Source organism: Rhincodon typus, chromosome 1 (assembly GCF_021869965.1).
Source record: "Rhincodon typus isolate 14 chromosome 1, sRhiTyp1.1, whole genome shotgun sequence".
Taxonomy (NCBI): Eukaryota; Metazoa; Chordata; class Chondrichthyes; order Orectolobiformes; family Rhincodontidae; genus Rhincodon; species Rhincodon typus.
In genome coordinates, this window is record NC_063332.1 from 84,123,345 (window position 1) to 84,150,417 (window position 27,073).

The 27,073-nt window shown below is 40.9% G+C and overlaps 1 protein-coding gene across 3 annotated transcripts in view; it reads right to left on the reverse strand.

Annotated features, from left to right (window-relative positions):
• LOC109934671 (putative methyltransferase NSUN7) overlaps positions 1-27,073 on the reverse strand; it is a 115,574-nt gene that overhangs the window by 24,576 nt on the left and 63,925 nt on the right. For all 3 annotated transcript variants that reach the window (XM_048605523.1, XM_048605522.1, XM_048605520.1), the window contains 2 exons: positions 18,920-19,037; positions 14,843-14,966 (listed from right to left, as the gene is read on the reverse strand). In XM_048605523.1, the coding sequence (XP_048461480.1) occupies positions 14,843-14,966; positions 18,920-19,037 (242 nt within the window). The remainder of the gene's footprint in view (positions 1-14,842; positions 14,967-18,919; positions 19,038-27,073) is intronic.

Below are 27,073 nucleotides of genomic sequence, written 5' to 3' on the forward strand. Positions count from 1 at the left end.
ATGATTCAAAGGTTAGCAATGGGACGAGTGAAGAAACAAAAGATTTATCTAGCTCCCATCATACCAAATTCGCCAGATAAGCTAGATATGAGGGAAAACTTGACAAGGAAACCCGGCAGATCCAGTTCACCACTTGCTCCCAGTGATACTGTGCAGCAACAGGCATGATTCACAGGCACCAGTCGGACACAGTCTTCATTTTCAAAAATTGGCATCTGCCAACCCATCACAAACATCATGGCATTTCCAAACAATACTGGCAGATTGCCCATGAGGCAGAGATGTGTATTACAGGTCACAGCAGTAGCTAGTATTGAGAAGGCTGTAGCAGGGTCACATTGGGCATGACACAGATCATGGAACGGACAGAGCTGTTCATGTGCTCTCTTACTGCTCATTTTGTGTCTACCTGCATGCTTACTCCATCCATACCTTGCCTTTCTCTACCATGCCTGTTAGCATATTGTCACTTCAGCCAGAAGCTGGGGAGGGGTAGTAGGAAGGATCTTGTTGTATGACACACAGAGATGGCATTTCATGTCACCTGCCTGTGCAGCAAATACATTCAAGTCGAGGGTGGGTGGATGTCTAGCAGGAATGCCAGTACTATCAGATACAGGCAAAGTCCGTCCACAATTCAGGGGCTCCATTCTTGTCAGTTATCCACTTAGGACCCTCACAGTTCGGGTACCTGTCCCAGTACAGTCCATAGGATGTTCAGTGGTCAATCTTATACAGTCAGAACAAGTAATCAGACGAATCACAGTGTTGGTCAGGGAGCTGCGAACAGAGAGGTCAGGGGTCTTTCAGGCACGTCTAGAGGGTTCAGGGTAAAGGAGGGAGAGCTGCAGGGGCAAGGAGTGAGTGGGGGAGTTGGAAATCAATGATATCAGGGGTGGGGGATCCAAGACTAAAGGTATTTATAGTTGTGGGCTTAAGGACAGTGATAGAGGTAATCTCAAGTTGAACGGGGTGGGTGGTGGGGTATTTCAGAATAGCATAACAGGGCATGGTAGGCTACAGGAGTTGGGGGGGGGGGGGGGGGGGGGGGGGGGAACAGTGTTATTGCCTGTAACCTCCAGAGGAGAAGTATAAAGAAGCAGAATAGACATCAGCAAGTTGGTGTTCAAGGGGCAGGACGAATAGTTTTACATAAAATGCAATGTGATGGGTCACCACATTGGTAGGATGGGCTGTAATTAGTTGTTGGGGAAGTGCAGGTTATGGGATCATGGAGGTTCTGGGTGTTGATGGTGTCTGGTGAGATATGCATTGCCAGTTATAACTTTCCCTTCTCTCGATACAAAATACTACTAGAAAATGGTTGCAACAATGCCTAGGGTGGGCAGTGTTGGCATCAGTTTGAGGGGTGGAAGTGTGGCATCCACATTTGCTGGACACTATGACATTGTAGCTATTAAAATATGAAGATGCCATGCTCAAAACACGGATACACTGGATTTGCAATCATTGCATCATCCATTTCATATGCACACTGAATGAAGGTACTTAGGGTCAGAACTCTAGTGGATATAATTCCAACCGATTCAACCTCTCCTCATTGTTAGCCCCACCATTCCAGGATTCAGGCTGGTACAACTTCACCACACTTCCTCGAATGCAAGAGCATCCTTCCTCAGACAAAGTGAACAAAACTGCACATAATAATCCAAGCATTGCCTCATCAAGGCCTTGTATAAGTACAGCAAGATATCCCTTCTCCTGTACTCGAATCCTCTTACCCAGATCTTAATGCACATTTTCCCCTCTCAATTTATAGCAGGATAGTAATCTGCCTTCATGTTTTTGCTACCAAAGTGGATAACCTCACATTTATCCACATTATACTGCATCTGCCATGCATTTACTCACTCACACAGTTTATCCAAATCACATTAAAGTATCTCTGCATCCTCCTCACAGCTCTCCCTCCCACCTAGTTTTGTACCATATACAAATATGGAGATATTACATTCAATTCCCTCATCTAAATCATTTATCTTGTGAATAGCTGCAGTCCCAGCACCGATCTCTGTGCTACCCCACTAGTTTCAGTCAGCCATTCAGACCCTTTTATTTCTACTCTTTGCTTCGTCTCCCAAGCAGTTTTATATCTCAATACACCACTCATGCGCTTTAATTTTACACATTAATCTCCCTTATGTGGGACTTTGACAAAATCCTTCTGAAGGTCCAAATAATGCACATCCACTGGCTCATCAGCTCTACTGGTTATGTCCTTGAAAATTTCCAGTAGATTTGTCATGCATGATTTGCCTTATGTAAATCCATGGTGACTGTCCAATTTTTTTTTTTCTATTCATTTGTGGGATGTGGGTGTCGTTGGCTGGCCCAGCATTTCTTGCCCATCCCTAGTTGCCTTTGAGAAGGTGGTGATGAGCTGCCTTCTTGAACCGCTGCAGTCTTCCTGCTGTGGGTTGACCCACAATGCTATCACGGAGGGAACTCCAGGATTTTGACCCAGCAACAGTGAAGGAACGGTGATATATTTCCAAGTCAGGATGGTGAGTGACTCGGAGGGGAACTTGGAGGTGGTGGTGTTCCCATATGTCTGCTGCCCTTGTCCTTCTAGATGGAAGTGGGTTTGGAAGGTGCTGTCTGAGAATCTTTGGTGAATTTCTGCAGTGCATCTTGTAGATGCTACTGACCATTGGTTGTAGAGGGCGTGGATGCTTGTGGATGTAGTGCCAATCAAGCGGGTTGCTTTGTCCTGGATGGTGTCAAGCTTCTTGAGTATTGTTGGGGCTGCACACATCCAGGCAAGTGGGGAGTATTCCATCACACTCCTGACTTGTGCCTTGTAGATGGCGGACAGGCTTTGAAGAGTCAGGAGGTGAGTTACTCGCCACAGTATTCCTAGCTTAATTCTGCCACAGACACTACTGCAGAACTCCTGATAGATGTGGAGTGCAGATAAAATGCTGCTCATGCCTTCACAAGGACTATGGTGGATCAGAACATAGGGCTGCTGATGATGGGATTCCATTGCTTGGATGTTTTGGGGATCATAGAATCATATAGTACAGAAGAGGCCCTTCAATCCATCAAGTCTGCACTAACAAAATCTACTCTAAATCTACACTAGTCCCACTTTCCAGCACTAAGCTCACAGCCATTAATGTTATGACACTTCAAGTACTCATCCAAGTACGTCTTAAAGGTTGTGAGGTTTCCTGCCTCAGCTACCCTTGTAGCACAGCATTCTAGAACATCACCACCACCTCTACCCCTGACCCTCTGGGTGAAAAACAATTTCCTCGAATCCCTCTAACCATCCTTTCACCTTATAATTATGCCCCTAAGAGAGCTGATGTTGTTTCAGTTAGGTTGGAGTGTTAGGGACCTTGTTCCTGACAGATTTTCCTCAGTTTCCGAGTGTGGGATTTGTCTTTAAGAACATTATTCTTAAAAGGTTAGTCATATCGACAGACCATGTCACTAACTTGTACAAAAGACATGAAAACTGCTCCACACCCAGTGTGTATTTCACTCACTTTTTGGGTGACCTCCAATTGAGTCCAGACAGAATGTGCCACATCATCCTGGCATGCTGTGCTCTGCACAATTGAAGCAGACAATGAAGCAATGCCCTGGATGCTGGGGAACTGGAGTAATCTTTGAAGAGAAACACATTGAGGTGGAAAAAGCTGGCACTGTCCAATGTAGCAGGCTGGAGCAACTGAACTATAAACAGAGACCAGAGAGAGGCTGGAGTTATAACAAAGCTCAGCTGCAACAGCAGCTTTGAACCTGACGTAACCTCCTCAACGCCCAATTCCAAAAGAAGAGAGCAGGGTGCAGCACAGAAATCATTGAAGGTTACATTGGTCGATGATGCTTAGATTTGGTTGGCATTGCAGGGGCAACATTCATCCTCTGTTAGCTTCAGTTTTGTTCCCTTTTGCATTCTACAAATATAAGTTCATGATGGTGTTTTTGACTGACCTTGCCTGCACATGATATTCCCCTACTGGACAATGACAAGACGCAAACATACAGTGGACATTTGGGATATGGTAGCGTCAATTTAGAGAGGGTGTTTAGAAGAGTTGTAGCCAGGGAGATGTGAAAGGCATGGCTTGATGGTTACAAAATGGGGTGGCAAAATGGGGCTGTATGTGCGAGGAATTGTCAGCTATGTTGTCTATGTGCTGTGGACAGCCTGGCCTTGTGGCTGCCGTGCCATGACATTGTTAATGAGGAGCAATGCTGGATTGACAATAGCTGTCGAGATGCACAGTGGCAACATCATTCTCGGAAGGATGCGGGATGAGATGGAGTGAAAATCAGACATGGAAAATGCTGTCAGGATGTGCTAGGTTGAATAACAAGGTGAGACCTGTAAAATAGGCCTTGCTGCAAGAAACCCTGAAATATCCTCATTACAACACAGAGATAACATGTATAGAAAGCCAAAAAACAATATTTAGCCCAATATTTTGACCTTGAATACCATGTGGTAGAGATTCACCAGATTGACATTAGGGTTTAAGGGTTTAAATTGTACAATTGAGACCAAACCTGTTTTTGTAAATATTTACCATCACTTTCTTTTTTTGTACTTATTTTCCTTATTTAAAAACCAGCTAAGCCTTACATTTGATGTTTGATTATCTATCCCAAGATCATTCTGCTCTACTCCATTAAAACTCTGCCACTTAAATTATGCCATGTCTCCACACTGTTTGTCCCAAAGTACAACACTTTGGAGTTGACCAGAATTAACCAATCATAAAGCTTAACATCATAGGATCAGCTACCTAATTACTCTGGCTTCACATCAGGTCAAAAGCTTGGTGTTCTGTGGAGAGTAACCTACCCCCTGACTGCTCAAAGCCCTTCTGCCACCTAAACAAAAAGAATGGAACGTCAAACACTCCACTTGTCTGAAGGAGTGAAACTCCAGCAAGAACTTGGACACCACCCAGGACAAAGCAGCCCCCTTGATTGGCACCCTGTCCATTGTCTTAAATATTCACACTCTCCAATACAGTACTGCCACACTGTGGCTGCAATGTATACCGTCTACAGGATGCTCTGCAGCAATTCACAAAGGCTCCTTTGACAACAACTTACAAACCATCAAATTCTACCAACTAAAAGAACAAGGCCAGCAGGCACAAGCCATAACAACTTGCGTCATTCTAGAAGGTTATTCACCGCCACTGCCTCGTGAGCAATAAATGTTTAGTCTGCTGGTGATGCCCATTTCCCATTAAAGAAAAAAAAACTTCTTCAAATTAAATTTCATATAGCATGCATATAACTGCACATCTATACCAGTCTGACTTTGGTTTGGTGAGATCCTGTTTAGTATTTGATAAGTTACTAAGTTTCGTATCATACGTAAACTTCAAAATTGTATTCACTTATATACTAATCCAGGTTATTCATACTTAGAAAGAAAAGCATTGATACCTTTACTGATCCCTGGGAACCCCAGTGCACATTGCTCTGTAAACAAATAAAAATATACCAACTACTGTTGTCCCTTAGCCAGTTATGGGCCTAAGTTGTCACAGTTCAAACAGCATAATGTGGTTTTATTCTCCAAGCAAGTCTATTTTACCATACTACCTTCATCAACACCTTTTGTTATTCCAAAGAACTCAGTTAGATTGTTGGTCACAAATGGCCTTTAACAAATCAATTCTGGCTGTATCTTACTAACCAAGTAAGAATTTATTTTGTTCTTGACAATAGTTCACAGTAATAGTGCAGACGCAAGAATGGCCCATTGCAAGCAGTTTTATTCTTCCTCTCTTTCTGAGCAGAAATCATGAATGATTCACTATCACACTTGGTGGAATATTTAACCAATAAACCAAGGGAGATCTTCTGATTTCAATGAAAAAAATGGATTCTCATATGATGTAGAAAATTATGTAGAACTTCAAAATGACGCAGGTTGGTGGAATGGATAGATCTCTCTCTATTTCATGCACAGAGGTGTGAAGTGGTTATTTTGGTAAGCAAATGTAAGGTTGATAAATCACCAGGGCTTGATAATCTACATCCCAGAGTATGAAAGGAAGTGCCCCAGGAAATATTGAATACATTAATAGTCATCAGCCAACAGTCCAGAGGTTTTGGAGAAGTTCCTACAGATTGGAGGGTGTCAAATGTAACCCCACCATTTAAAATGGGAGGGTGGGGAGAAATGGAATACTACTGTCCAGTTAGCCTAACATGAGTAGTGGAGAAAATGCTAGACTCAATCATAAAAGACATGATAACAAAAGTCGGAAAACATTAATGAGAATGTAATGAGTAGAATCGATAAGGGAGAACCAATCAATGTGACATATTTGGATTTTCAGAAGGCTTTTGATAAGGTCTGACATCTACTGTTAGTGGGAACAGTTAAAGCATGTGAGATAGGGGTAATATATTGGCATGGGTTGAGAATTGATTGACAGACAGAAAACAGAAAGTGGAAATAAATGGGTCTTTTCCTGAGTGCCAGGCAGTGACTAATGGCATCCTGCAAGTACCAGTGCTTGTGCCCAACTGTTCACAATATCTATAAATGATCTGGTTCAGCGAACCAAATGTAACATTGCTAAGTTTGCTGATGACACAGAGGAGAGTTTGGGCCAGTACGAGACCCTGTGGCCTCAGCAGTGGCTGCATCAGCAAGGTGGGTTCGAAGCGGACTCATGGTGGTGGAGTCAAGTCTGGGTCGACGTGGTACCCAGCAGCATCGGTGACAACTGCACTGGCGAGGTCCAGCAAGGGCATTAGTGGAGACGAGATGGTGCTGAAGAGTGGTGACTTTTGTTCTAGCAGAGGGGACGCAGTGAAGGGACTCGTGCCTGACCACTAGGCCCAAGGCCAATGGCACTGCACTTCATAAGAAGGAGTGTAAAGTTTTTACACTCGCACTCACTCACAATAAAGAAACACTTTTTCTTTATTTCCTTTATTCTTCTGCCTTTATATTCTGTTTTGGTTTATTTTTCTGTGTTTTAAGATGGTGCCAGAGAGTGGTGACACCATACAACACTTTTCACTGTATTTTGTAAAAAAAAAAACACGTGAAAATAAAATCAAGACTAGGCAGGATTGTGAGTTGTGAGGAGGATGTAAGGAGGCTTAAGCGAGCGAGCAAACGCATGGCAGATAAAATATAATGCGGTTAAACGTGAAGTTATACACTTCAGTGTGAAATACAGAAAGGAAGAATATTATTTAAATGCTGATATATTGGAAAGTATGGATGTACAAAGGGATCTGGGTGTCTGTGTACACCAGTTAATGAAAGTGTACAGGCAGGCAATTGGAAGGCAAATAATATGTTGACCTTCATTGAGAGAGGATGAGAGTTCAAAAGGCTTTAGGGAAACAACATCTGGAGTATCACATGCAGTTTTGATCTCCCTACCTAAGAAAGAATATACTTGCCATAGAGATAGTGCAGCAGAGGCTCACTAGGCTGATGAAGAGAAATTGATTTGACTGGGCCTGTATTCACTAGAGAGATTAGAAGAATGAGAGGGAACTTGACTAAAATGTAAAAAATTTGAACAGGACTGGACAGATTACATGCAGGCTAGTTTTCCCTGGTTGAGGAGGCTGGAACCAGGGGACAGAGTCTTACGACACGGGGTAGACCATTTATGAATCTCAAACAAGTATCCTGGTTTGTGTTGCGAAGTTGGGTACAGTACTTGTGGATTGGAAGGCAGGACTTTAGAATTTAGTGTTTGTAAAATGCTATGGGGAAAGCAGTGCATGGTCCCTTTCAAAGATGATGTTCATTTTCTACGCTTAGAGATTCAAAAAGGATGTTTGTGGGTTTGCAGGTGCACAGAGCACCTGTATTGAAACATTTGTATCAAAAGAGAAAGCAGCATTTTTACCAAGACAACAGGTTTTTGAATTTAGCCAATCAATTTACCCTAGGCCCTTAGATACCAAAGAACAATTAAATTTAAATCTGATGGTTTTGACAACATAGGACCAATCTAATTGTAAGAAATTGATATGTCATCAAGGGTATAAAAGATGAGGGCATTTGGAAAATCAGGGATGAGCCAACTACCATTTGCCAAGAGAACAGCTCTCAGCTCTATTAGTATGAAGGGCAAGGCTGGTAGGTGTAGGAAATGCTAGAAGACTAGAGTAATTGAGGCTCTGGTCAAGAAAAAGGAGGAGAGATATGGCAGGTATAGACAGCTGGAATTGAGTGAATCCCTCGAAGTAGAGGGTTAGTAGAGTATACTCATGATGGAAATCAGGAGGGCAAAAATGGGACATGCAACACCATTGGCAAATAGGGTTAAGGAGAATCCAAAGAGATTCTACAAATACATTAAGGGCAAAACAGCAACTAGGGAGAGAATGGGATCCCTTAAAGATCAACAATATGTGGAACTGCAAGAGATGGGTAAGATACTAAACGAGTATTTTGCATTAGTATTTACTGTGGACCAGGATATGGAAGCTCGACAATTTGGGGAAATAAATAGTGATATCTTGAAAAGTGTCCATATTGCACAGGCGGGGGGTGCTGGATGTCTTAAAATGAATAAAGGTGGATAAGTCCCCAGGAACTGATCAAGTGTATCTCAGAACTTTGTGGGAAGCTACGGAAGTGGTTGCTGGGCCCCTTGCAGAGATATTTGTATCATCGATAGCTGCGGGTGAGGTGCCGGAAGACTGGAGGGTGGTTACTGTGGTGCCATTATTTGAGAAAGGTGGTAAGGAAAGACCAGGAAACAATAGACCGGTAAGCCTCACATCATTGGTGATTAAGTTGTTGGAGTGGATTCTGAGGTACAGGATTTACATGTATTTGGAAGGCAAGGACTGATTAGGGATAGTCAGCATGACTTTGTGCATGGCATATCATACCTCACTAACTTAACTGAGTGTTTTGAAGAAGTGACAGAGAAGATTGATGAAGGCAGAGTGGTGGATGTTGTCTGTGTGGACTTCGGCAAGGTGTTCGACATGGTTCCACATGCTAGACGGGTTAGCAAGGTTGGATCACATGGAATCTAGGGGCAGCTAGCCACTTGGATACAAAATTGCGTTGAAGGTAGGAGATGGAGGGTAATGTTGGAGGGATGCTTTTCGGACTGGAAGCCTGTGACCAGCAGTGTGCCACAAGGATCGGGCTGGATCCGTTGCTTTTTCTCATTTATATAAATGATTTGGATATGAATATAGGATGAATGGTTGGTAGGTTTGTAGGTGACACCAAAATTGGTGGTGTAGAGGACAGTGAAGAAGGTTATCTCAGAGTACAACGGGACCTTGATCAGCTGGGTGGATGGGCCGAGCACTGGCAGATGGAGTTTAATTTAGATAAATGTCAGGTGTTGCATTTTGGAAAGGCAAATCAGAGCAGGACTTACATACTTAATGACAGGGTCCTGGGGAGAGTTGCCAAAGAAACCTTGGGATTCATAGTTCATAGTTCCTTGAAGGTGGAGTCACACATAGACAGAGTGGTGCAGAAGGCGTTTGGTACACTTGCCTTTATTGGTCAGTGCATTGAGTGACATCCCAAAAGAATTGGGATGTCACGCTGCAGCTGTACATGGTTTTAATTAAGCCATTTCTGGAATACCGCATGCAATTCTGGATTCCCTGCTAAAGGAAAGATGTTGTGAAACTTTAAAGGGTGCAGAAAAGATTTACAAGGATGTTGCCAGGGTTGGACGGTTTCACCTATTGGAATAGGCCGAATAGGCTGGGGCTATTTTCCCTGGAGTGTCAGCAGTTAAGGGGTGACTTTATAGAAGTTTATAAAATCATGAGGGGCATGGATAGGGTGAATAGCCAAGGTCTTTTTCCCAGGGTAGGAGACTCCAAAACTAGAGGCATAGCTTTAAGATGTGAGGGGAAAGATTTAAAAGGGCCTAAGGGGCAACCTTTTTACGCAGAGGGTGGTGGGAGTTTGGGATGAACTACCAGAGGAAGTAGGAGAGACTGGTACAATTACAACATTTAAAAGGCATCAAGATACATGGGGTACATGAACAGGAAGGGTTTAGAAGGACATGGGCCAAATGCTGGCAAATGGGATTAGATCAATTTGGAATACATGGTCGGCATGGAAGCGTTGGACCGAAGGGTCTGTTTCCATGCTGTACAGATCTCTGACCCTATGAATGAGATGTGGAAACATTTCTTCACCTGAAGGGCAAAAAACGCTTGGAATTGTCTCCCACAGATGGCTATGGAAGTCAGTGAATATATCTAAGGAAGTGAATGACAAATTTTTAGATATTAAAGGCATAGAGGGATATGGAAAGATAACAGAAATATGGTATCGAAAAAAGGATCAAACAAGATCATGTTGCACAGTGTAGCAGACTCAACAGCCAAACGCCCTACACTTGCTCCTAGTTTCTATTTGACAATATAAAACAAAGGATACAATTCTAAAGGAGCAAGGACGATAGAACTGAGTATATGTGTGCAGTATCAATAGGGACAACAAATGTAAAAGCAAAGAAGATATGATCACCCTGTACAAAGCACACTGGTTTGACCTCTCGTGCAGCACAGCTGCCAGTTCTAGCCACTTCACTTTAGGAAGAATATGAAGCATTAGAAAGCATGCAGAAAAGGTTCACGAAGATGATTCCAACAATGAGGTACTTCAGTTACATAGAGAGGGGCTGGAGAAGTTGGGACTATTCTCCTTGTAGGAGGTTCAAAGGAGATTTGATGAAGCTATTCAAAATGATGAGGGATTTGGACAGAATGGATAGAGAGAAACTACAAAATTGGTGAAAATATTGGTGAAAGAAACAAGAGGGCATGGTTACACTTTTACATGTAGTGAGGATTTTATCATGTATGCACTGCCTGAGTATGTCGTGGATGCGGGATCAACCAAAGCTCTCAAAAGGAAATTGGTTAATTATCTGAGGAGGAAAAATTTGTAAGGCTACGAAGAAAAGGCAAGGAAGTGGCACTACATAAATTGCTCCTTCAGTGGACCAGCAAGACATGATGGGTCAACTATAGTCTTCTGTGTTGCAACTATTTCTGTAATTCTATGATTATAGCCTATACTTCTGCTTTTCAATATAAAGCCAGAGTTATTCCAATTTAAAATACAAGATTGAAATATTTTTCTAAATTGTCAATTTTAAAATTGTGTTATATTGCAACAATTGTACGGAACATTGTGAGCAGTTTTGGTCTCTTTACCTGAGGAAGGATGTTCTGGCTATGGAGGGAGTGCAATGAAGCTTTACCAGACTGATTCTTGGAATGGCAGGACTGACATATGAAGAGACACTGGATCAGTCAGAACCATATTCACCAGAGTTTAGAAGAATAAGGGAAAATCTCAGAAAAACCTACAAAATTCTGACAGAACTAAGAGGGTAAATGCAGGAAGGATGCTTCCGATGACCAGGGAGCCCAGAACCAGGAGTCACAATTTAAAGATACGAGGTAGATCATTTAGATTGGGATAAAGGAGAAATTTCTTCACCCATAAAGTAGTAAACCTATGGAACTTTCTGCCACAGAAAGCACTTGAGACTAAATCATTTAATGTTTTCAGTAAGTAGAGCTAAGGATATGGGGGCGGGGGGGAGCGGGGAAGGCAGGAAGAGGGTACTGATGCTCAGTCATGATTATACTGAATGGCAGAGCAGGCTCAAAGGAATGAATGGCCTTCTCCTGCCTGTAAGTTTCTATGTTTATTATGATACCTGAAGAAGATAGGTCTATTCCACTCAAATGGAAACTTCAGTAGTGATAGGTAATGGCTGAGTGAGGACAGCAATAAATACAGTCAAATGGGGATAAAATGATAAAAAGGCAAGATTAAATGTTCTTTATTTGAATGCATACAGTATCAGAACAAAATAAATGAATTAATAGCACAAATATAGGTTATTGGGTATGATCTAATAGTCATTATGGAATCTTGGTTACAAAAAGACCAAGTCTAGGAACTAAATATTCAAGGGTATATGACTTTTGAAAAGGACAGGAAAGAAGGGATAGCAGGGTAGCATTGTTAGTGTGGGATATAATAAGTATGAGAGCAAGGAATGATCTTGGATTGGAGATGTAGAATGTGTATGGTGGAGTTAAGAAATATAAAGGGAAAGAGATAAAGGAGTAGTTTATCTGCACCTTAACAGTAGCTAAGTGGTGGGATAGGGAATAAATCAGAAGATTATGTAAAAAGGCAGTATATTAATCATGGGTGATTTTAATCTTCATGTCGATTGGGACAGTCAGATTGGAAGAGTTGCCACAGGGAAGAATTCAGAGAGTGTATGTGGAGCAGTTTCCTAGAACAACATGCTGTGGATCCAACCAGGGTTCAGGTTATTTTGGATCTGGTGATGTGTAATGAGGCAGCTTTAATAAATGATACCAAAGTAAAAGATCCCTTAGGAAACAATGACCATAACATGTAGAATTTAGCATTCAAATTTGGAGGGAAGAACGTGGGTCAGGAGCAACTGTACTAAGTTTAAATTAAGGCAATTACAAAGGAATGAAGGCAGACATAGCTGGAGTAGACAGGGAAAGTAGTTTAACAGCAAAGATGGTTGAGAAGCAATGGCAGACATTGGACCAAATGGCAGAGGAGGCTCAAAGGGCCAAATTGCCTACAGCTCCTCCTATTTTCTATGTTTCTATGTTTAAGAAATAGTTCATGGCTTACTGCAAAGATGCATCCCAATCAGGAAAAAGGATTCTAGGAAGGGGATAAGTCAACCATGGTTAAGGATAACACCAATTTGGCAGATTAGTGGTATGACAGAAGATTGGTACAGCTTTAAAAACCAACAAAAGGCATCCAAAGAAAGGGAGAAGATAAAGTTTTGGGGTAAAATTGAAAGTAATATCAAGATGTATAGAAAGAGCTTCTTTAGATCTATAAGAAGGAGAGAAGCCAAAGTGCACATGGATGCCTTGGAGAATGAGGCTGGGAAATAATATTGGGGAATCAGGAAATGGCAAAGGAGTTGAATGGGTAATTTGTATCAGTTTTCACAGCTGAAGATACTAGTGACATTGCAAAATTACTAAATAATCAAGGGGCACATTGAGGAGATAAATAAATACAATAACTAGCATCAGAAAAAAAGTGCTAGGAAAACTAATGGGGTTAAAGACCAATGAGTCCCCTGGAGCTGATGGGCTACATTTTAGGATATAAAAAGATGTAGCTACAGAGATAGTGGATGCACTGATAGCAATCTTCTAAGAATTCCAATATTCTGGAAAAGTTCCAGATGATTGGAAAACTGCCAATGTAATACCTTTATTTAGAAAGGAAAGGAGACAAGGAATGTTAACTATTGGCAAGTTAGCTTCACATCTGGTAGTAGGAAAATATTGGAGACTATTACGACGGATGTGTTAGCACAGCATTTAGAAATACTTAACATTAGCAAGTAGAGTCAGAATGGCTTCATAGAGGGGAAATCATGCATGACAAATTTACTAGAATTCTTTTGAGGAAGTAACAAACAGGATAGAGGAGAAGCAGTGGTTCTAATATGTTCAGTTTTCGAGAAAGCGTTCGGTGCAGTACCACATGCTAGGCTACTTAATAAGATAACAGTCCATCATTTTGAAAGTAGTATATTAGCATGGACAGAGGATTAACTAACTAGTTAGAAGACAGAAAGCCTTCTAGCATTTTCTGGATAGCAGTCCACAGGTAGTGGAGTGTCCCAGAGATCAGTGTTGAAGACACAATTATTATGATTAAATATAATAATATAGATATAATGACTTAGATGAGGAAAGTGAATGTGCAAGTCACCAAATTTGCAGGTGACACAAAAACAGGTGGAAAGGCAAAAGGTAAGAGTGACTCAAAAATCTACAGAGGAATACAGAGTTGCAAAAACTTTGCAAATGGATTATAATGTTGAGGAATGAGAGGATATGCATATGGCAAAAAGAATGGAGGAACTGAATATTATTTAAATGGAGAAAGACCATATAAATCCACTGACAGAGGGGATTTGGAAGTCCTCATGCATGAATCACAAAAAACTTGCATCCAAGTTCAGCAGGTAATAAGGGAGGCAAATAGAATTTAGACTTTTATTTCAAAGGGAATGGCATATAAAAGTTGGGAGGTTTTGCTACAGCTATACAAGGCACGAGTCAGACCACAGCTGGAATACTGTGAACAGTTTTGGGCCCTTATCTCAAGAAAGATATACTGGCATTGGATGCAATCTAAACGAGGTTCACTAGGTTGAGCCTGGGTAAAGACGGACTGTCTTAAGAAGAGATGTTGATAGGTTTGGCCTGTACACACAAAAATTTAGAAGAATGCAAGGCAACCTTATTGTAACAAACAAGATTTTTAAGAGGACTTGATAGGGCATATGTGGAAAGGTTGTTTCCCTTTGAGGGATAATCTAAAACCAGGAGGCATAATCTCAGATTAAGGAGCTACCCATTTAAGACAGAGATGAGGAAGCATTTCCTCTTTCAGGGGGTAGTGAATGTGTGGAATTCTTTACTGCTGAGGGCTATCGAGTCTGGGTCATTAAGCATACTTCAGGTCAAGTTAGATAGATTTTTAATCATTAAGGGAATCAAAGGTTATGGGGAAAAAGCAGGAAAATGGAGTTGAGGATTTTCAGATCAGCCATGATCTCATTGAATGGCTGAGCAGACTCCATGAGTTGATGGCCTACCTGCTCCTACATCTTAAATAGAATATCCTTTATCAGTCTTAACTCCAAATACTCCAATAATTCATGTTGTTATTCATAATTCATTACTTGACTCTATTGATTCAAAACTGTAGTCCAGATGGACAAGCAAAAATCGGTAAAAGAAATCCAAGTTTGTAACTCACCTCTCGAGTTAATACAGCAATAAAACATCCATTGACTTGTTCTGATGGTTCAATCTTGAAGAATTTATCAGATGCGCAGGTTATTTCTGATGGACAACATAAGGGAATAACAGGAGCACTTAGCCTGTGGAAAACAAAAATAAGACGCTTGAACCTTGTTCTAAGTTATAACATTTTGGCATATGGTGACGTTCATAAAATACATGCACGTTAAATCATTGATTGGAAAGAAAGAAAAAGGCAGGAAAATTCACTGAATAGATATATATGTAATATCAATAAAACGGATCCCCAATCCTGTGAAACGCTACGTAACATAAACCAACCATGTTAGCTCCACATGCAGCTTCAGTAAACATTGACAATTTAAAATCTATAGATTTTAAGAAGATTTCCAGCAGGCAGATTCAATACATATTTTATACATTTATATGACTTAAGTTATTGTAGCCAGTGCATTCACTTTATATGCCACCCATGAAAACATGATTTAGGAAATGTGACAATCTGGGAAAGATTCTACTTCAACATTTTTTTTGAAGTTTTGCTAACTATTATTCTCCTCACTCCGAATACCCATTTATCCTGCAGTGGAAGTGACAGATAGCAAGCTATTAACAGACATTGCAGCTTCCTAACTGAGGCAATCCTCTGCTTAGTGGGTTTTCCATTGATGGGTTTAGTAGTCATGGATGAAGGGCACAATGCTGACCTTCTCAGAGTCCTCCACCAATTGCTTATTTCCTTACAGAACTGCAAACCACAGTGGACTATCACAGATTGAAGTCTACTTTCCTGAACAGTAGTACTTGAGGTACGTAATGAAGTTTAGGGATCAGATACCAGCTGAAATTAATTGAAAATAAATCCTTACAGTTCACACCGAATACAGTGGTAGACTCCCTACCTCTGGGCCAAAAAGCCTAGTTAGTATCAAGTCATACCTGCCTCAGAGGTGCATCATAACATGTCTGAACAGATTGATTCATATATCAGAAAAATACAGTTCAGCCAGGAAGAGGCCCTTGTAGTACAGTGGTGGTGTTCCTACTCTGAGCCAGGAGACACTGTTCAAATCTGACCTACTCCAAAGGTGCGTAATAACATCTCTAAACAGATTGATCAAAATATATCTATAGTTCATCCAGAAAGGGGCTCTTGTATCACACTGATAGAGCCCTTATCTCTAATACAGAAGACTGAGGTTCAAGTCCCACCAACACCAGAGGTATGTGGTAACATCTCTGAATGGGTTGGTTATAAAATGTCTACAGTTAATGCAGATATAGATGGCTGGTCAGATGGGCTGATCGGGGTAAAAGGAATTCAATCCAGATAAGTGTGAGGTGATGCACTTGAGCAGGACAAACAAGGCAGGGGAATACATGATGAACAGAAGGATGTTGGGAAGCACGGAGGATCAGCGGGTCCATGGGGTTCAAGTAAATCAGATCCTTAAGATATCAGGGGAGGTGCAGAAAGTGGTTAAGGCGGCATATGGTATTCTTGCCATTATTAGCCAAGGCAGACCGTTTAAGAAGGAGGGAGGTTATGCTCTCAATGTATAAAATGTTGTTTAGTCCCCAGCTAAAGCACTGTGTGAATCCACATTATAGGAGGGATGTGATAGCAGTGAAGATGATGTTCCAGATTTCCACCATCCTCTAGGTGAAAGTTTTTCCTCATACCTCCTCTAAACCTTCTACCCCTTACCTTTAAATCTATGTCCCCCAGCCATTGATCCATCCATCAAGGGGAAAAGTTTCTACCTCTCTACCCTATCTATGCCCCCCATAATTGTATTCATTTCAATCATGTCCCCTCTCAGTCTCCTCCGCTCTGAGGAAAACAACCCGAGTCTGCCTAATCTCTCTTCATAACTGAAACTCTCCAGCCCAGGTAACATCTTGGTAATTCACCTCTGCATCTTCTCCAGCGCTATCACATGCCTCCTATAACATGGATTCTAGAACTGCACACATTACTCTAGCTATGGCTTAACCAACATTTTATAAAGTTCTAGCGTAACCTCCCTGCTCTTAAACACTATGCCTCAGCAAATAAAGGCGCCTATGTACCTTAAGCACTTTATCAAACTGTTCTGCTACCTGCATACCATGTACATCAAGGTCCCTCTCATTTTCAGTGCTTCCCAGGATCCTAATATTTATCATGTATTCCCTTGCCTTGTTTGTCCCGTTCAAGTGCATCAACTCACACCTATCCGGATTAAATTCTATTTGCCACTGATCAGCCCATCTGACCAGCTTATCTACATTCTTCTGTGATCTAAGGCTGTCCTGCTCACTGTTTACCACCCTTCCAATTTTCATATTGTGTATGTTTCAATAAAGTTGCCAGCCATTCTTCTAAATTCCAACAAGTACAGGACCAATCTACTCGACCTCTCCTCATGAGACAATCCCTCCATACATGGTATCAGTCTAGTGAACCTTCCTTGGACTGCCTCCAATGCCAATATATCTTTGTTTAGAAAAGGGGGCCAAAACTGTTCACATTCCCTTTGAAACGAAACCCAACATTTCATTGGCCTTCCCTATTACCTACCGAACCTGAATGCTAGCTTTCTGTGAATCATGCATGGGGTCTCCCACATCCCTCTGCTCATAAATTTCTGCTGTGATTCTCCATTTAAACAGTATTCAGTTCCCTATTCTTCCTGCCAAAATGTATAACCCAAATTATATTCCATCTGCTATGTTTTTACTACCACCCCACAGTAGATTGCCAGTCATGTCCGTGAGAGATGAAGGTCCATCTGGTTAGCTGACAATTCTAGCAGTCCAGACAGCAGTGGCTGCAGCTGGGACTGAAAAGAAAACCTGGGACACAGCCCATGGCAATTGAATCCGAGAAAGAACTGCTTTTAGGTGGGGAGGGATCAGGCACTCAAGTGAGGGGGTTGTCATGTATGTTTGGAGGCATGTGCTTTGGAGGCTGGGTAGGGAGGCAAAATGCAGGGTAACATCCTGGAAGGATGCCCTCTCAATACCCAGTACATTATGCCAATTGAGGCTGACAGAGGGCCTTAAGTGTGTAATAATTAGTCATCTGAAGGCTTCAATGGCCTAACAGCAAATTAACTAGTTGACGTCTTCCTGACCCACCATAACAATGGGAAATGAATTGTGGTGGCAGGAAGGTGGTGAGTTCTCCACTCAACATATTTTAGCATATTTTTATGGCCCCTGACTGAAAACATGCCTGTTTGGAGGCATAAAATCCAACAGTACATTTGACAAGATATTTACCAAGAAACTGTGTACAATGAGCCCAAATAGATCATAGAATCCTTACAGTGTGAAGGAGGCCATTCGGCACATCCAGTCCACACCACCCCTCCAAAGAGCACACCACCCTCTATCCCCTGAACCCTGCATTTCCTATGGCTAATCCACCTAACTTACACATCTTTGGACTGTGGGAGGAAACTGGAGCACCTGGAGGAAACCCACGCAGACATGGTGAGAATGAGCAAACTCCACACAGTCAGTTACCCAAGGGTGGAATCGAACTCTGATCGCTAGCACTGTGAGGCAATGGTGTTAACCACAGAGCCACCATGCCACGCTCAAATAAACATCAATTATAGAAGTTGAGTACTAAAAGAAACTTGTACAATGCATATTATACATTCAGTTCATTCAATGGTTTTTGTATAATATTTTTGCTTTAATGAACAAATATTAAGTAGGGAAATTTTAAATACCATATATTCTTATGATCTTAAAACACATAAATCAATACAGAGGTAGTAGAAACTGCCAATGCTGGAGAATCTGAGATAACAAGGTGCAAAGCTGGATGAACACAGCAGGCTAGGCAGCATCAGAGGAGCAGGAAAGTTGACGTTTCGGGTCTGGACCCTTCTTCAGAAAAAAGAAGGGTCTAGACCCAAAACGTCAGCTTTCCTGCTCTTCTGATGCTGCCTGGCCTATTGTGTTCATCCAGCTTTACATCTTGTTAAATCAATACAGATTCGTTGTTCTAACATAATCTTGGATTGGCTGCAATTTTAGTTGTACAAATGTGAGTGATATTTTGTATACAATATACCTGTAAGGTTGCACTCTGGGCCCTTCTATTTTTTTTCCCAATACTGGCTTCACTATTTCCTCATTTTCTTCAGCATAAACCGAGCATGTAGAATACACAATGGCCTGGACCTTTGGAACTATCAGAAGATAAATAAGCTTAGTTTCATAAAAAGTTTATTGCAAAATAGAAAAAATAATTACCAATTTAAATATAATACAATTCAATACAGCACAGGAACATGCCCTTTGATCCATCAAGCCTACATATTGTCCATGCGTGGTTTCTATCCCTCTGTTCGCACACCCCCCGCCCCGTTAATGTGTCTATCAAGATACACCTCAAATGTTGCTAACATGCCTGCATCCACCACCTCCACTGGCAGTGCATTTCAGGCCCACCACTCTCTGGGTGAAAAATTCCTCCCTGCACTGCTCCCCTAAACTTTCCCCTTCTCACTTTGAACCTGTGCCCTCTTATAGTTGACCTGTCCACCCTGGGAAAAAGCCTGTGACTATCCACCTTATCTATGCCTCTCATAATTTTGTACACCTCTATCAGGTTGCCCTCTGCTTTTGTCTTTTCAGTGAAAACAATCCAAGTTTATGCAATCTTTCCTCATAACTAAAACCCTCCATACCAGGTAACATCTTGGTAAACCTTGTCTGCACCCTCTCCAAAACATCCATGTCCTTCTCATAGTGTTGCGACTCAAACTGCATGCAACATTTCAAATGTGGCCTGACTAAAGTTTTGTACAGGTGTAACATAACTCGCCAACTTTTATATTCGATGCACCAGCCTATGAAGACAATCATGCTGTATGCTTTCTTGACCACCTTATCCACCTGTGTTGCCACTTTCAAGGATCTGTGGACCTGTACACCCAGATCCCTCTGTATGTCAATGGTCTTAAGGGTTCTGCCATTTATTAAATAATTCACACCTGAATTTGATCTTCCAATTTGTATGGATTAAACTCCATCTGCCATTTCTCTGTCCAAGTCTGCAATCTACCTATATCCAGCTGTATCCCTTGACAATCCTCTTCATTATCTGCAACTCTGCTAATTTTGGTGTCCTGATCTCCAAGCACCCTTCCACCCCAACTCTGCCTTCTATGGCCAAGCCAGTTTTGTAACCATCTAGCCAGCTTACCACAGATCCGATGAGATTCTACCTTCTGTACCAGCCTGCCATGAGGTACCTTATCAAGTGCCTTCCTAAAGTCCATGTAGACAACATCCACTGCCCTTCCCTCATCAATCATTCTTGTCACCTCCTCAAAAAACACTTTCAAATTAGTGAGACATGACCTTCCCCAAACAAACCCATGCTGCCCATCACTAACAAGTCCATTCACTTCCAAATGTGATTAAATCCTGGATTATCTCTGTTTCCCATCTTAAACAAAGGAACAACATTGGCCATTCTCCAGAACCTTGCCTGAGGTCAAAGAGGATGCAAAGATATCTGTTAAGGCCCCAGCTATTTCCTCCCTTGCCTCCCACAGTATCCTGGGATAGATCCCATCTGGCACTAGGGACTTGTCTGCCTTAATGTGTTTCGATACTTCCTCCTTCATGATGTTGACCTGCCCAAGAGTATTTACACACCTTTTCCTAACCTCAACATCTCTCTCTTTGATGAATAGCCATGTAAAATACTCATTAAGGATCTCACCCATTTTCTGTGGCTCCACACATAACCGCCCTCCTTTATCCTTAAGTGGGCCTACTCTTTCCATAGCTATCCTCTTGCTCCTAATACATGTATAAATTGCCTGGGGATTCTCCTTAACCCTGCTGGCCAAGGACATTTCATAGCTCCTTTTAGCCCTCCTAACTCCCTATTTGAGCTCCTTCCTGCTTTCTCTATATTCTTCAAGGACTTTGTTTGTTTTTAGTTGCCTGGACCTTATGTGTGCTTCACTTTTTTTTTTGAATAAACTGATAATTTGCCCTGTCATCCAAGATTCCCAAAATCCTGCCATTCCTGTCCTTCATCTTCACAGGAACATGCCTGTCCTGCACCCTCATAAACTGGTCTTTAAAAGACATCCACATGTCAGATGTGGATTTACCCTCAAACAGCCACTCCTAATCCACATTCTCCAATTCTTACCTAATTCGGTTATAATTGGCCTTCCCTCAATATAACACCTTCATCCGAGGTCCACCCTTGCCTTATTCATAATATCCAAAAACTTACAGAATTATGGTCATTATTCCCAAAATGCTTCCCCACTGAAACTTTGATCACTTGTCCAAGCTCATTTCCCAATACCAGGTCCAGTGTGGCCCCGTCCATCATTGGACTATCCACATGCTGTTTCAAAAAACCCTCCTAGATACATCTAACAAACTGATGCCCATCCAAACCTCCAGCACTAAGGGAGTCCCAGTCAATATAGGGGAAGTTAAAATCACCCAACACAACAACTCTGTTATTTTGACATCCTTCCAGAATCTGACTACATACCTCGCTGCAAGATCCCTCCAGGGTGTCCTCCCCCAACACAGCTGATATGGTCCCTAACCAGTAAAGCAACTCCCCACCTCTTTTCCTTCCTCCTCTGTCTTATCTAAAACATCGATATCCCGGAACATTAAACTGTCAATCCTGTCCCTTTTTCAATCATGTCTCTGTGAAAGCAACAATATCATAATTGTGTGCATTAATCCAGGCTCAAAGTTCATCCCTCTTAGCTGTTAAACTTCTTGCATTGAAGTAACTACAGTCCAAGCTTCAAGTTCCACTGAGCTCAGCAACCTCCCCTTGACTGCTCTTCCTCTTATTTGCCTTAAACTCAAGCTTTTCCCCAATCTCTACACTTGCTGACCTGCTGCTCCAGTTCCCACACGCCTGCCACACTTGTTAAAATGTTCTTACATTTATTTTAATTCATATTTCATACAGAGCAAGATTTAACTTTATCCTAAGTCCACAGCCAGCCACAGATTTGTTTCTCATCATTTATGTCTGGCTCAGGACAAACAATATCCAAGACAAGAAAGGTTTCATATCAATGTGACAATAAATGCAATAAAAATTGGATAAGTGAGTAAACCCTAAAGGAATGTTTCATTTTGTTTCTTAAATACATTTGTTAATCTACCTCATAACAGGAATATAGCAACAGGAACTTGCTACGTAGCTGCAGTTATCCAAACAAGTGGACAGTATTCCACCACACTTTTTACATAGAAACATAGAAATATAGGAACAGGATTAGATCATTCAGCCCTTCGAGCCTTATCCACCATTCAATATGATTCACTCCAATTTTCTGAGTCTACGATATGAATGGATCTAAACATAATAGAATAGCCCCATTCCTGGCCCTGTAGCAAACAGGTGATCAATAAGCAGCTGAAGGTAGAAGAGATCTTGACTGAACTATTAACTCCTCATTTACCGAATATTCCAGTAGTAGTTGTTGATCCTTTGAGTTGAAGATGGCCATCTTAACTATAATCATCTGAAGTGTTTGTTGGGGTGCCAGTGAGTACATAAATGATGATGATGATTTGCCCACGTATCATATTATAGGAAGAGAGAATTGAGCACAGTTAGCCTCAATCTCTCGTCCTGATCTATCTCAGCCTAGCGGATGAGTGAAGCTCCAACAATGCTTAAGAAGCTTGACACCAATCAAGACAAAGCAGTCCACTTGACTGGCACCCCATCCACAACCTTCAACATTCACTCCCTTCACTACCAATGCACAGTAGTAGAACTTCCTTCAGTTCTGAAGAAGAGACATACTGAACTCAAAAGGTTAACTTTGTTTCTCTCTGCACAGTTGCTGCCAGACCTGCTGAGTTTCTCCAGCTTTCTGTACAAGTTCTTGATGCTATATTCCTAGGTCAGGAGTCTAAATGGTAAGGTATAAATCTGGGTGCAGTGGTTCACTCGAATATCTTTGGTGTCTTAGCAAACATGACGCATTTCACAGTGCAAAGTCATTCCACCTTCAAGCCCACTGGACTTTAGTCCAGTCTGCTAGAATCAGATTTCGCATGTCAGGGTAGGCAAATCCCTGAGCTGCTGAGGATGAGAAACCCAACAACTATCTTCACCTGGTTTCACCTGTTAAAAAAGGTTTATTAGGGTATGGTCTATGTTGCATACTAACAGCTACTTGGAGACACACATGAGAGTTGGGTGAAGGCAAGGACCAGTGAAAGCAATATAAGAGAGGTGGGGTTGCTACACTTTTTGGAGTGGTCTATCCTAATTATAGTAGAGACAGACTGATTCCCATGATAAATAAAATAATTCTCCTCCTGATGTTAAATTGAGCTTCACCAGGTCCTCTAGCATGTTTCACTTTATTGATTTTTATCTTGGTGAAAGACATGCTACTGACATCATACTTTCTTTATAACCTTCCCCTCTCCAATGCATTTTTTGATTTTTTTCCTTTAATCATTCATTGGATGAGAGCATCGCTGGCCAGGCAGCATTTATTGCCCAGATGGCAGTTAAAAATCAACCGCATTGCTGTGGGTCTGCAATCACATGTAGGCCAGAACAGGCAAGGATGGCAGTTTCCTTCCCTAAAAGTACATTAGTGAATCAGATGGATGACAATGGATTCATGCTCATCATTTGATTCTTAATTCCAGCTATTTTACTGAAGTTAAATTCCACCATCTGCCGTGGCAGGATTCGAACCTGGATCCCCAGAATATTATCTGGGTCTCTTGATTAACAGTCCAGCGATAATACCACTAAGCCATTGCCTCCCCTCCACAGGGGTTGTTTTCCTCAGAGCAGAGGAGATTTACAGGAGACATGATTCAAAAGTGCAATATAATGAGGGATATTGATAGGGTAGACTGAAAGAAACATTTCGTCTTGACGTTCACTGTTAGGGATAGTAGGAACTGCAGATGCTGGAGAATCCGAGACAACAAGGTGCAGAGCTGGATGAACACAGCAGGCCAAGCAGCATCATAGGAGCAGAAAGGCTGACGTTTCGGACCTAGCTCTGCACCTTGTTCACTGTTAGAACTGTTTTGACTAATAATGTGATTGCACTTCAAAAGTAATTTGTGTTAGGAACTTTTAAATATTTCATACAAGACATTTACATACAAGACAAATCAAAGATAAATCTCCCTTTCATTTTTAAATGTTTTAGAACTAATATTAAAGCAGGTTTGTCAATAATCCACCTCACCAAACTTAAACATGCTCACTATTAAAAATGGATTGTTGCCTAGGTAACAGTCTTGTTCAAACAGTTAAAAAAGAAATTCTTGAATGTTTTGTTAAACAACACAGCAAATTTTAAGAACTTCCTGTAAACTTCTGAAAGTGATGTTATGTGTAATAATAGGTGTAACTTCATCGAAAATTGGCAATACCCTTAATTTGAAAACTAAATAAACATGCAACTGTTGATAAAAAAGCAATATTTTTGCTCGATTTACAATAATATAACACACCTTGATAATCTTACACCAATATTTCATACTAATGGAATATAAATTCTTATTTCATGATATCACATTCTAATGATGATTTTTAATAATTTCTAAATCTATCATGCCCTGATAGCTGCAAAAATATACTACAAATTATCATCATCTGTGGAGACACAAACAGGCTTTCAAGGTTTGGCAACATCAACAAAAACCAATCTAGCTTCAATGCTTTCTTGTACATAAATCACTTTGAATGCCACATTAGCAAAACATTGGAAATATATTGCATTCTAGGAGAAAAAGGAGGTTGGACGTCTTTTAATGTATTGAGTAATTCAAAGCTGCCTTTTTTAAAGAAGAAAAACATTAGGCTTTGAGGTTCTGCCAATTTGCTAAAGATCAAATCATCTTTTCTTGTGACATCCTGCTAATAGATACTTAGAAAAGCTAGTTTGCTGTGAGCTGATTTTTTTTTATATCTTTTTAAGGACATTAGTATCTCATTGCCATAGAGACTTCATGAACATTTTAGTTCAATATTCAATTCTGAGACCTGGATTGTTCCTGGATCAAGTATTGATAAGGTGACCCCCAAGTTCACCTGTAAAAATTTTATCTGTTTATCAATGTATACAATGCATGCAAATTCTAACACTAACATTTATCTAAACTAAAACAATTATGAAGTTTTTCCAGACATACCATTTGCAAGAAAGGCTTTTCTTATAATTTTCAATAGTTTTTCAAGACTTGTCTCCACCAGAACCTGCTTAACCTCATGTTGAGTCTGCTTCTTGAATGCAGGAGAACACAGAACTATTGCTCCTGAATTCATGATGGTTTGTGTCTGTTAAACCCAGCCAATATGAATGTTTTAGCACTTTTTGCAAAATGGTGCTATTGGCCGAGCATTGTAACTTAATTAATTATACAATGGTGATGTCTCCGGCATCAATGAAAGATCTAGAACTCAAACAGCAAGGAGACTAGAAAGTGATAATTTCACACAAGATAAATATCCTGAACTCACCACCATGGATAAAACAGTGAAATGCAAACCAATGGCAAAACTCACTCCATTGTTTCATAATTGTTTTCATACTCCAGCATGTTTTATCTTTTCATCCTTGAAGGCTGCTCCATTATTGGTATCTTTAACCAGACTGTAAAATCTTTGGCACGTTTTGAAAAAATAATTTCTGTTTGGTCCCTATTCTATACAAACAGCAGCAACTGCTTTCCATCATGAGCTGACACAAGATAAAATGATTTCAGAGATAGCAGGAACTGCAGATGCTGGAGAATCTGAGATAACAAGGTGTAGAGCTGGATGAACACAGCAGGCCAAGCAGCATCAGAGGAGCAGGAAGGCTGACGTTTTGGGCCTGAAACGTCAGCCTTCCTGCTCGGCCTGCTATGTTCATCCAACTCCACACCTGGTTATACAAGATAAAATGAAACAGCTTTTACACACCAGATCCAAACAAAGAATTTGATTCCAAACATCCTGATTAACGATCCAAAGTCTGCAGTCTGTCATTATTATTGGCTTTTTACGTCTTATCAGAAATTCCAGCTACAGAACATGAACACATTTAAAATGATATCCAATAAAAATGTCACAGAGCTTTAAAGTCATTAAAGACAAACAGCTTAAAAACTATATTGGTCATTTTGTGTGTGGTAAATAAATGCATCTATTTGGATAAATGAAACTTGAGGTTGGTGCTGAAATTCCAATGTTTTTAAACAGGGTAGAAAGAAAAATATTTCAATTTTAACTTAGTGAAAGAAGAAACAAATGGATTATACACAAAATGATCCACTCTATTCTACTGTTAAAACTAACATTTCAAGCATTACTTTCTGGAATTAATTCGTAGTGAAGTAGATTTTTTATTACTGCTAACTTGGTTTGGATACAATATTTTAAAATTCATAAAATAACTTTCTTTTTGGACTGCTTTGGAACAAATGGGCAATATTCCAATCTACAGTTAGGTTAATCATTACAGTGGTGACCTAGCAATGAAAAATTGTTAGTTCAAATTCTGAAGTCATGAAAATGAATTTAATATAATTAGTAATATGTGGGTTAGTGCCATGCTAGATTGTTGCAAAACATAACTGGTTCACAAATGCCCATCAAATAAGGGAATCATGAGCAGAATTTTAACAGCCAATGGTGTGGGCTGGATAAGTGATGTTGGGTTGGGAACAGAACATGATGCCGCCACTTTGGGTGCATCCTGGGCAGATTGTCAGGCAAATGGGGAGCTGTACAGCACAGGAATGGGCCCTTCCATGCAAGATGTTATGCTGAACATGACACCAAATTAAACTTCTGCCTGCCCTTGGTCCATATCCCTCTATTTTTTGCATATTTATGTGCTTACCTAAAAGTCCTTTAAACACCCCTATTGTATCTGCCTCCACCACTACCCCTGGCAGCGCATTTCAGACTCCTACCACTCTGTGTAAAAAGCTTGTCCCTCACATCTCCTCTGAATTTTCCGCCTCCCACATTAAATGCATGTCCCCTAGTATTAGAAAAAGATTGACCGCCAACCCTATCTATGCAACTCATAATTTTATAGACTTCTAACAAGTTTCTCCTCAGCATCTGCCACTTCAGAGAAAACAACCTGCGTTTTTCTAGCCTCTCCTTATAGCTCATACCCGCTAATCCAGGCAGCATCCTGGTAAACCTCTTCTGTACTCTCTCGAAAGTCTCCACATC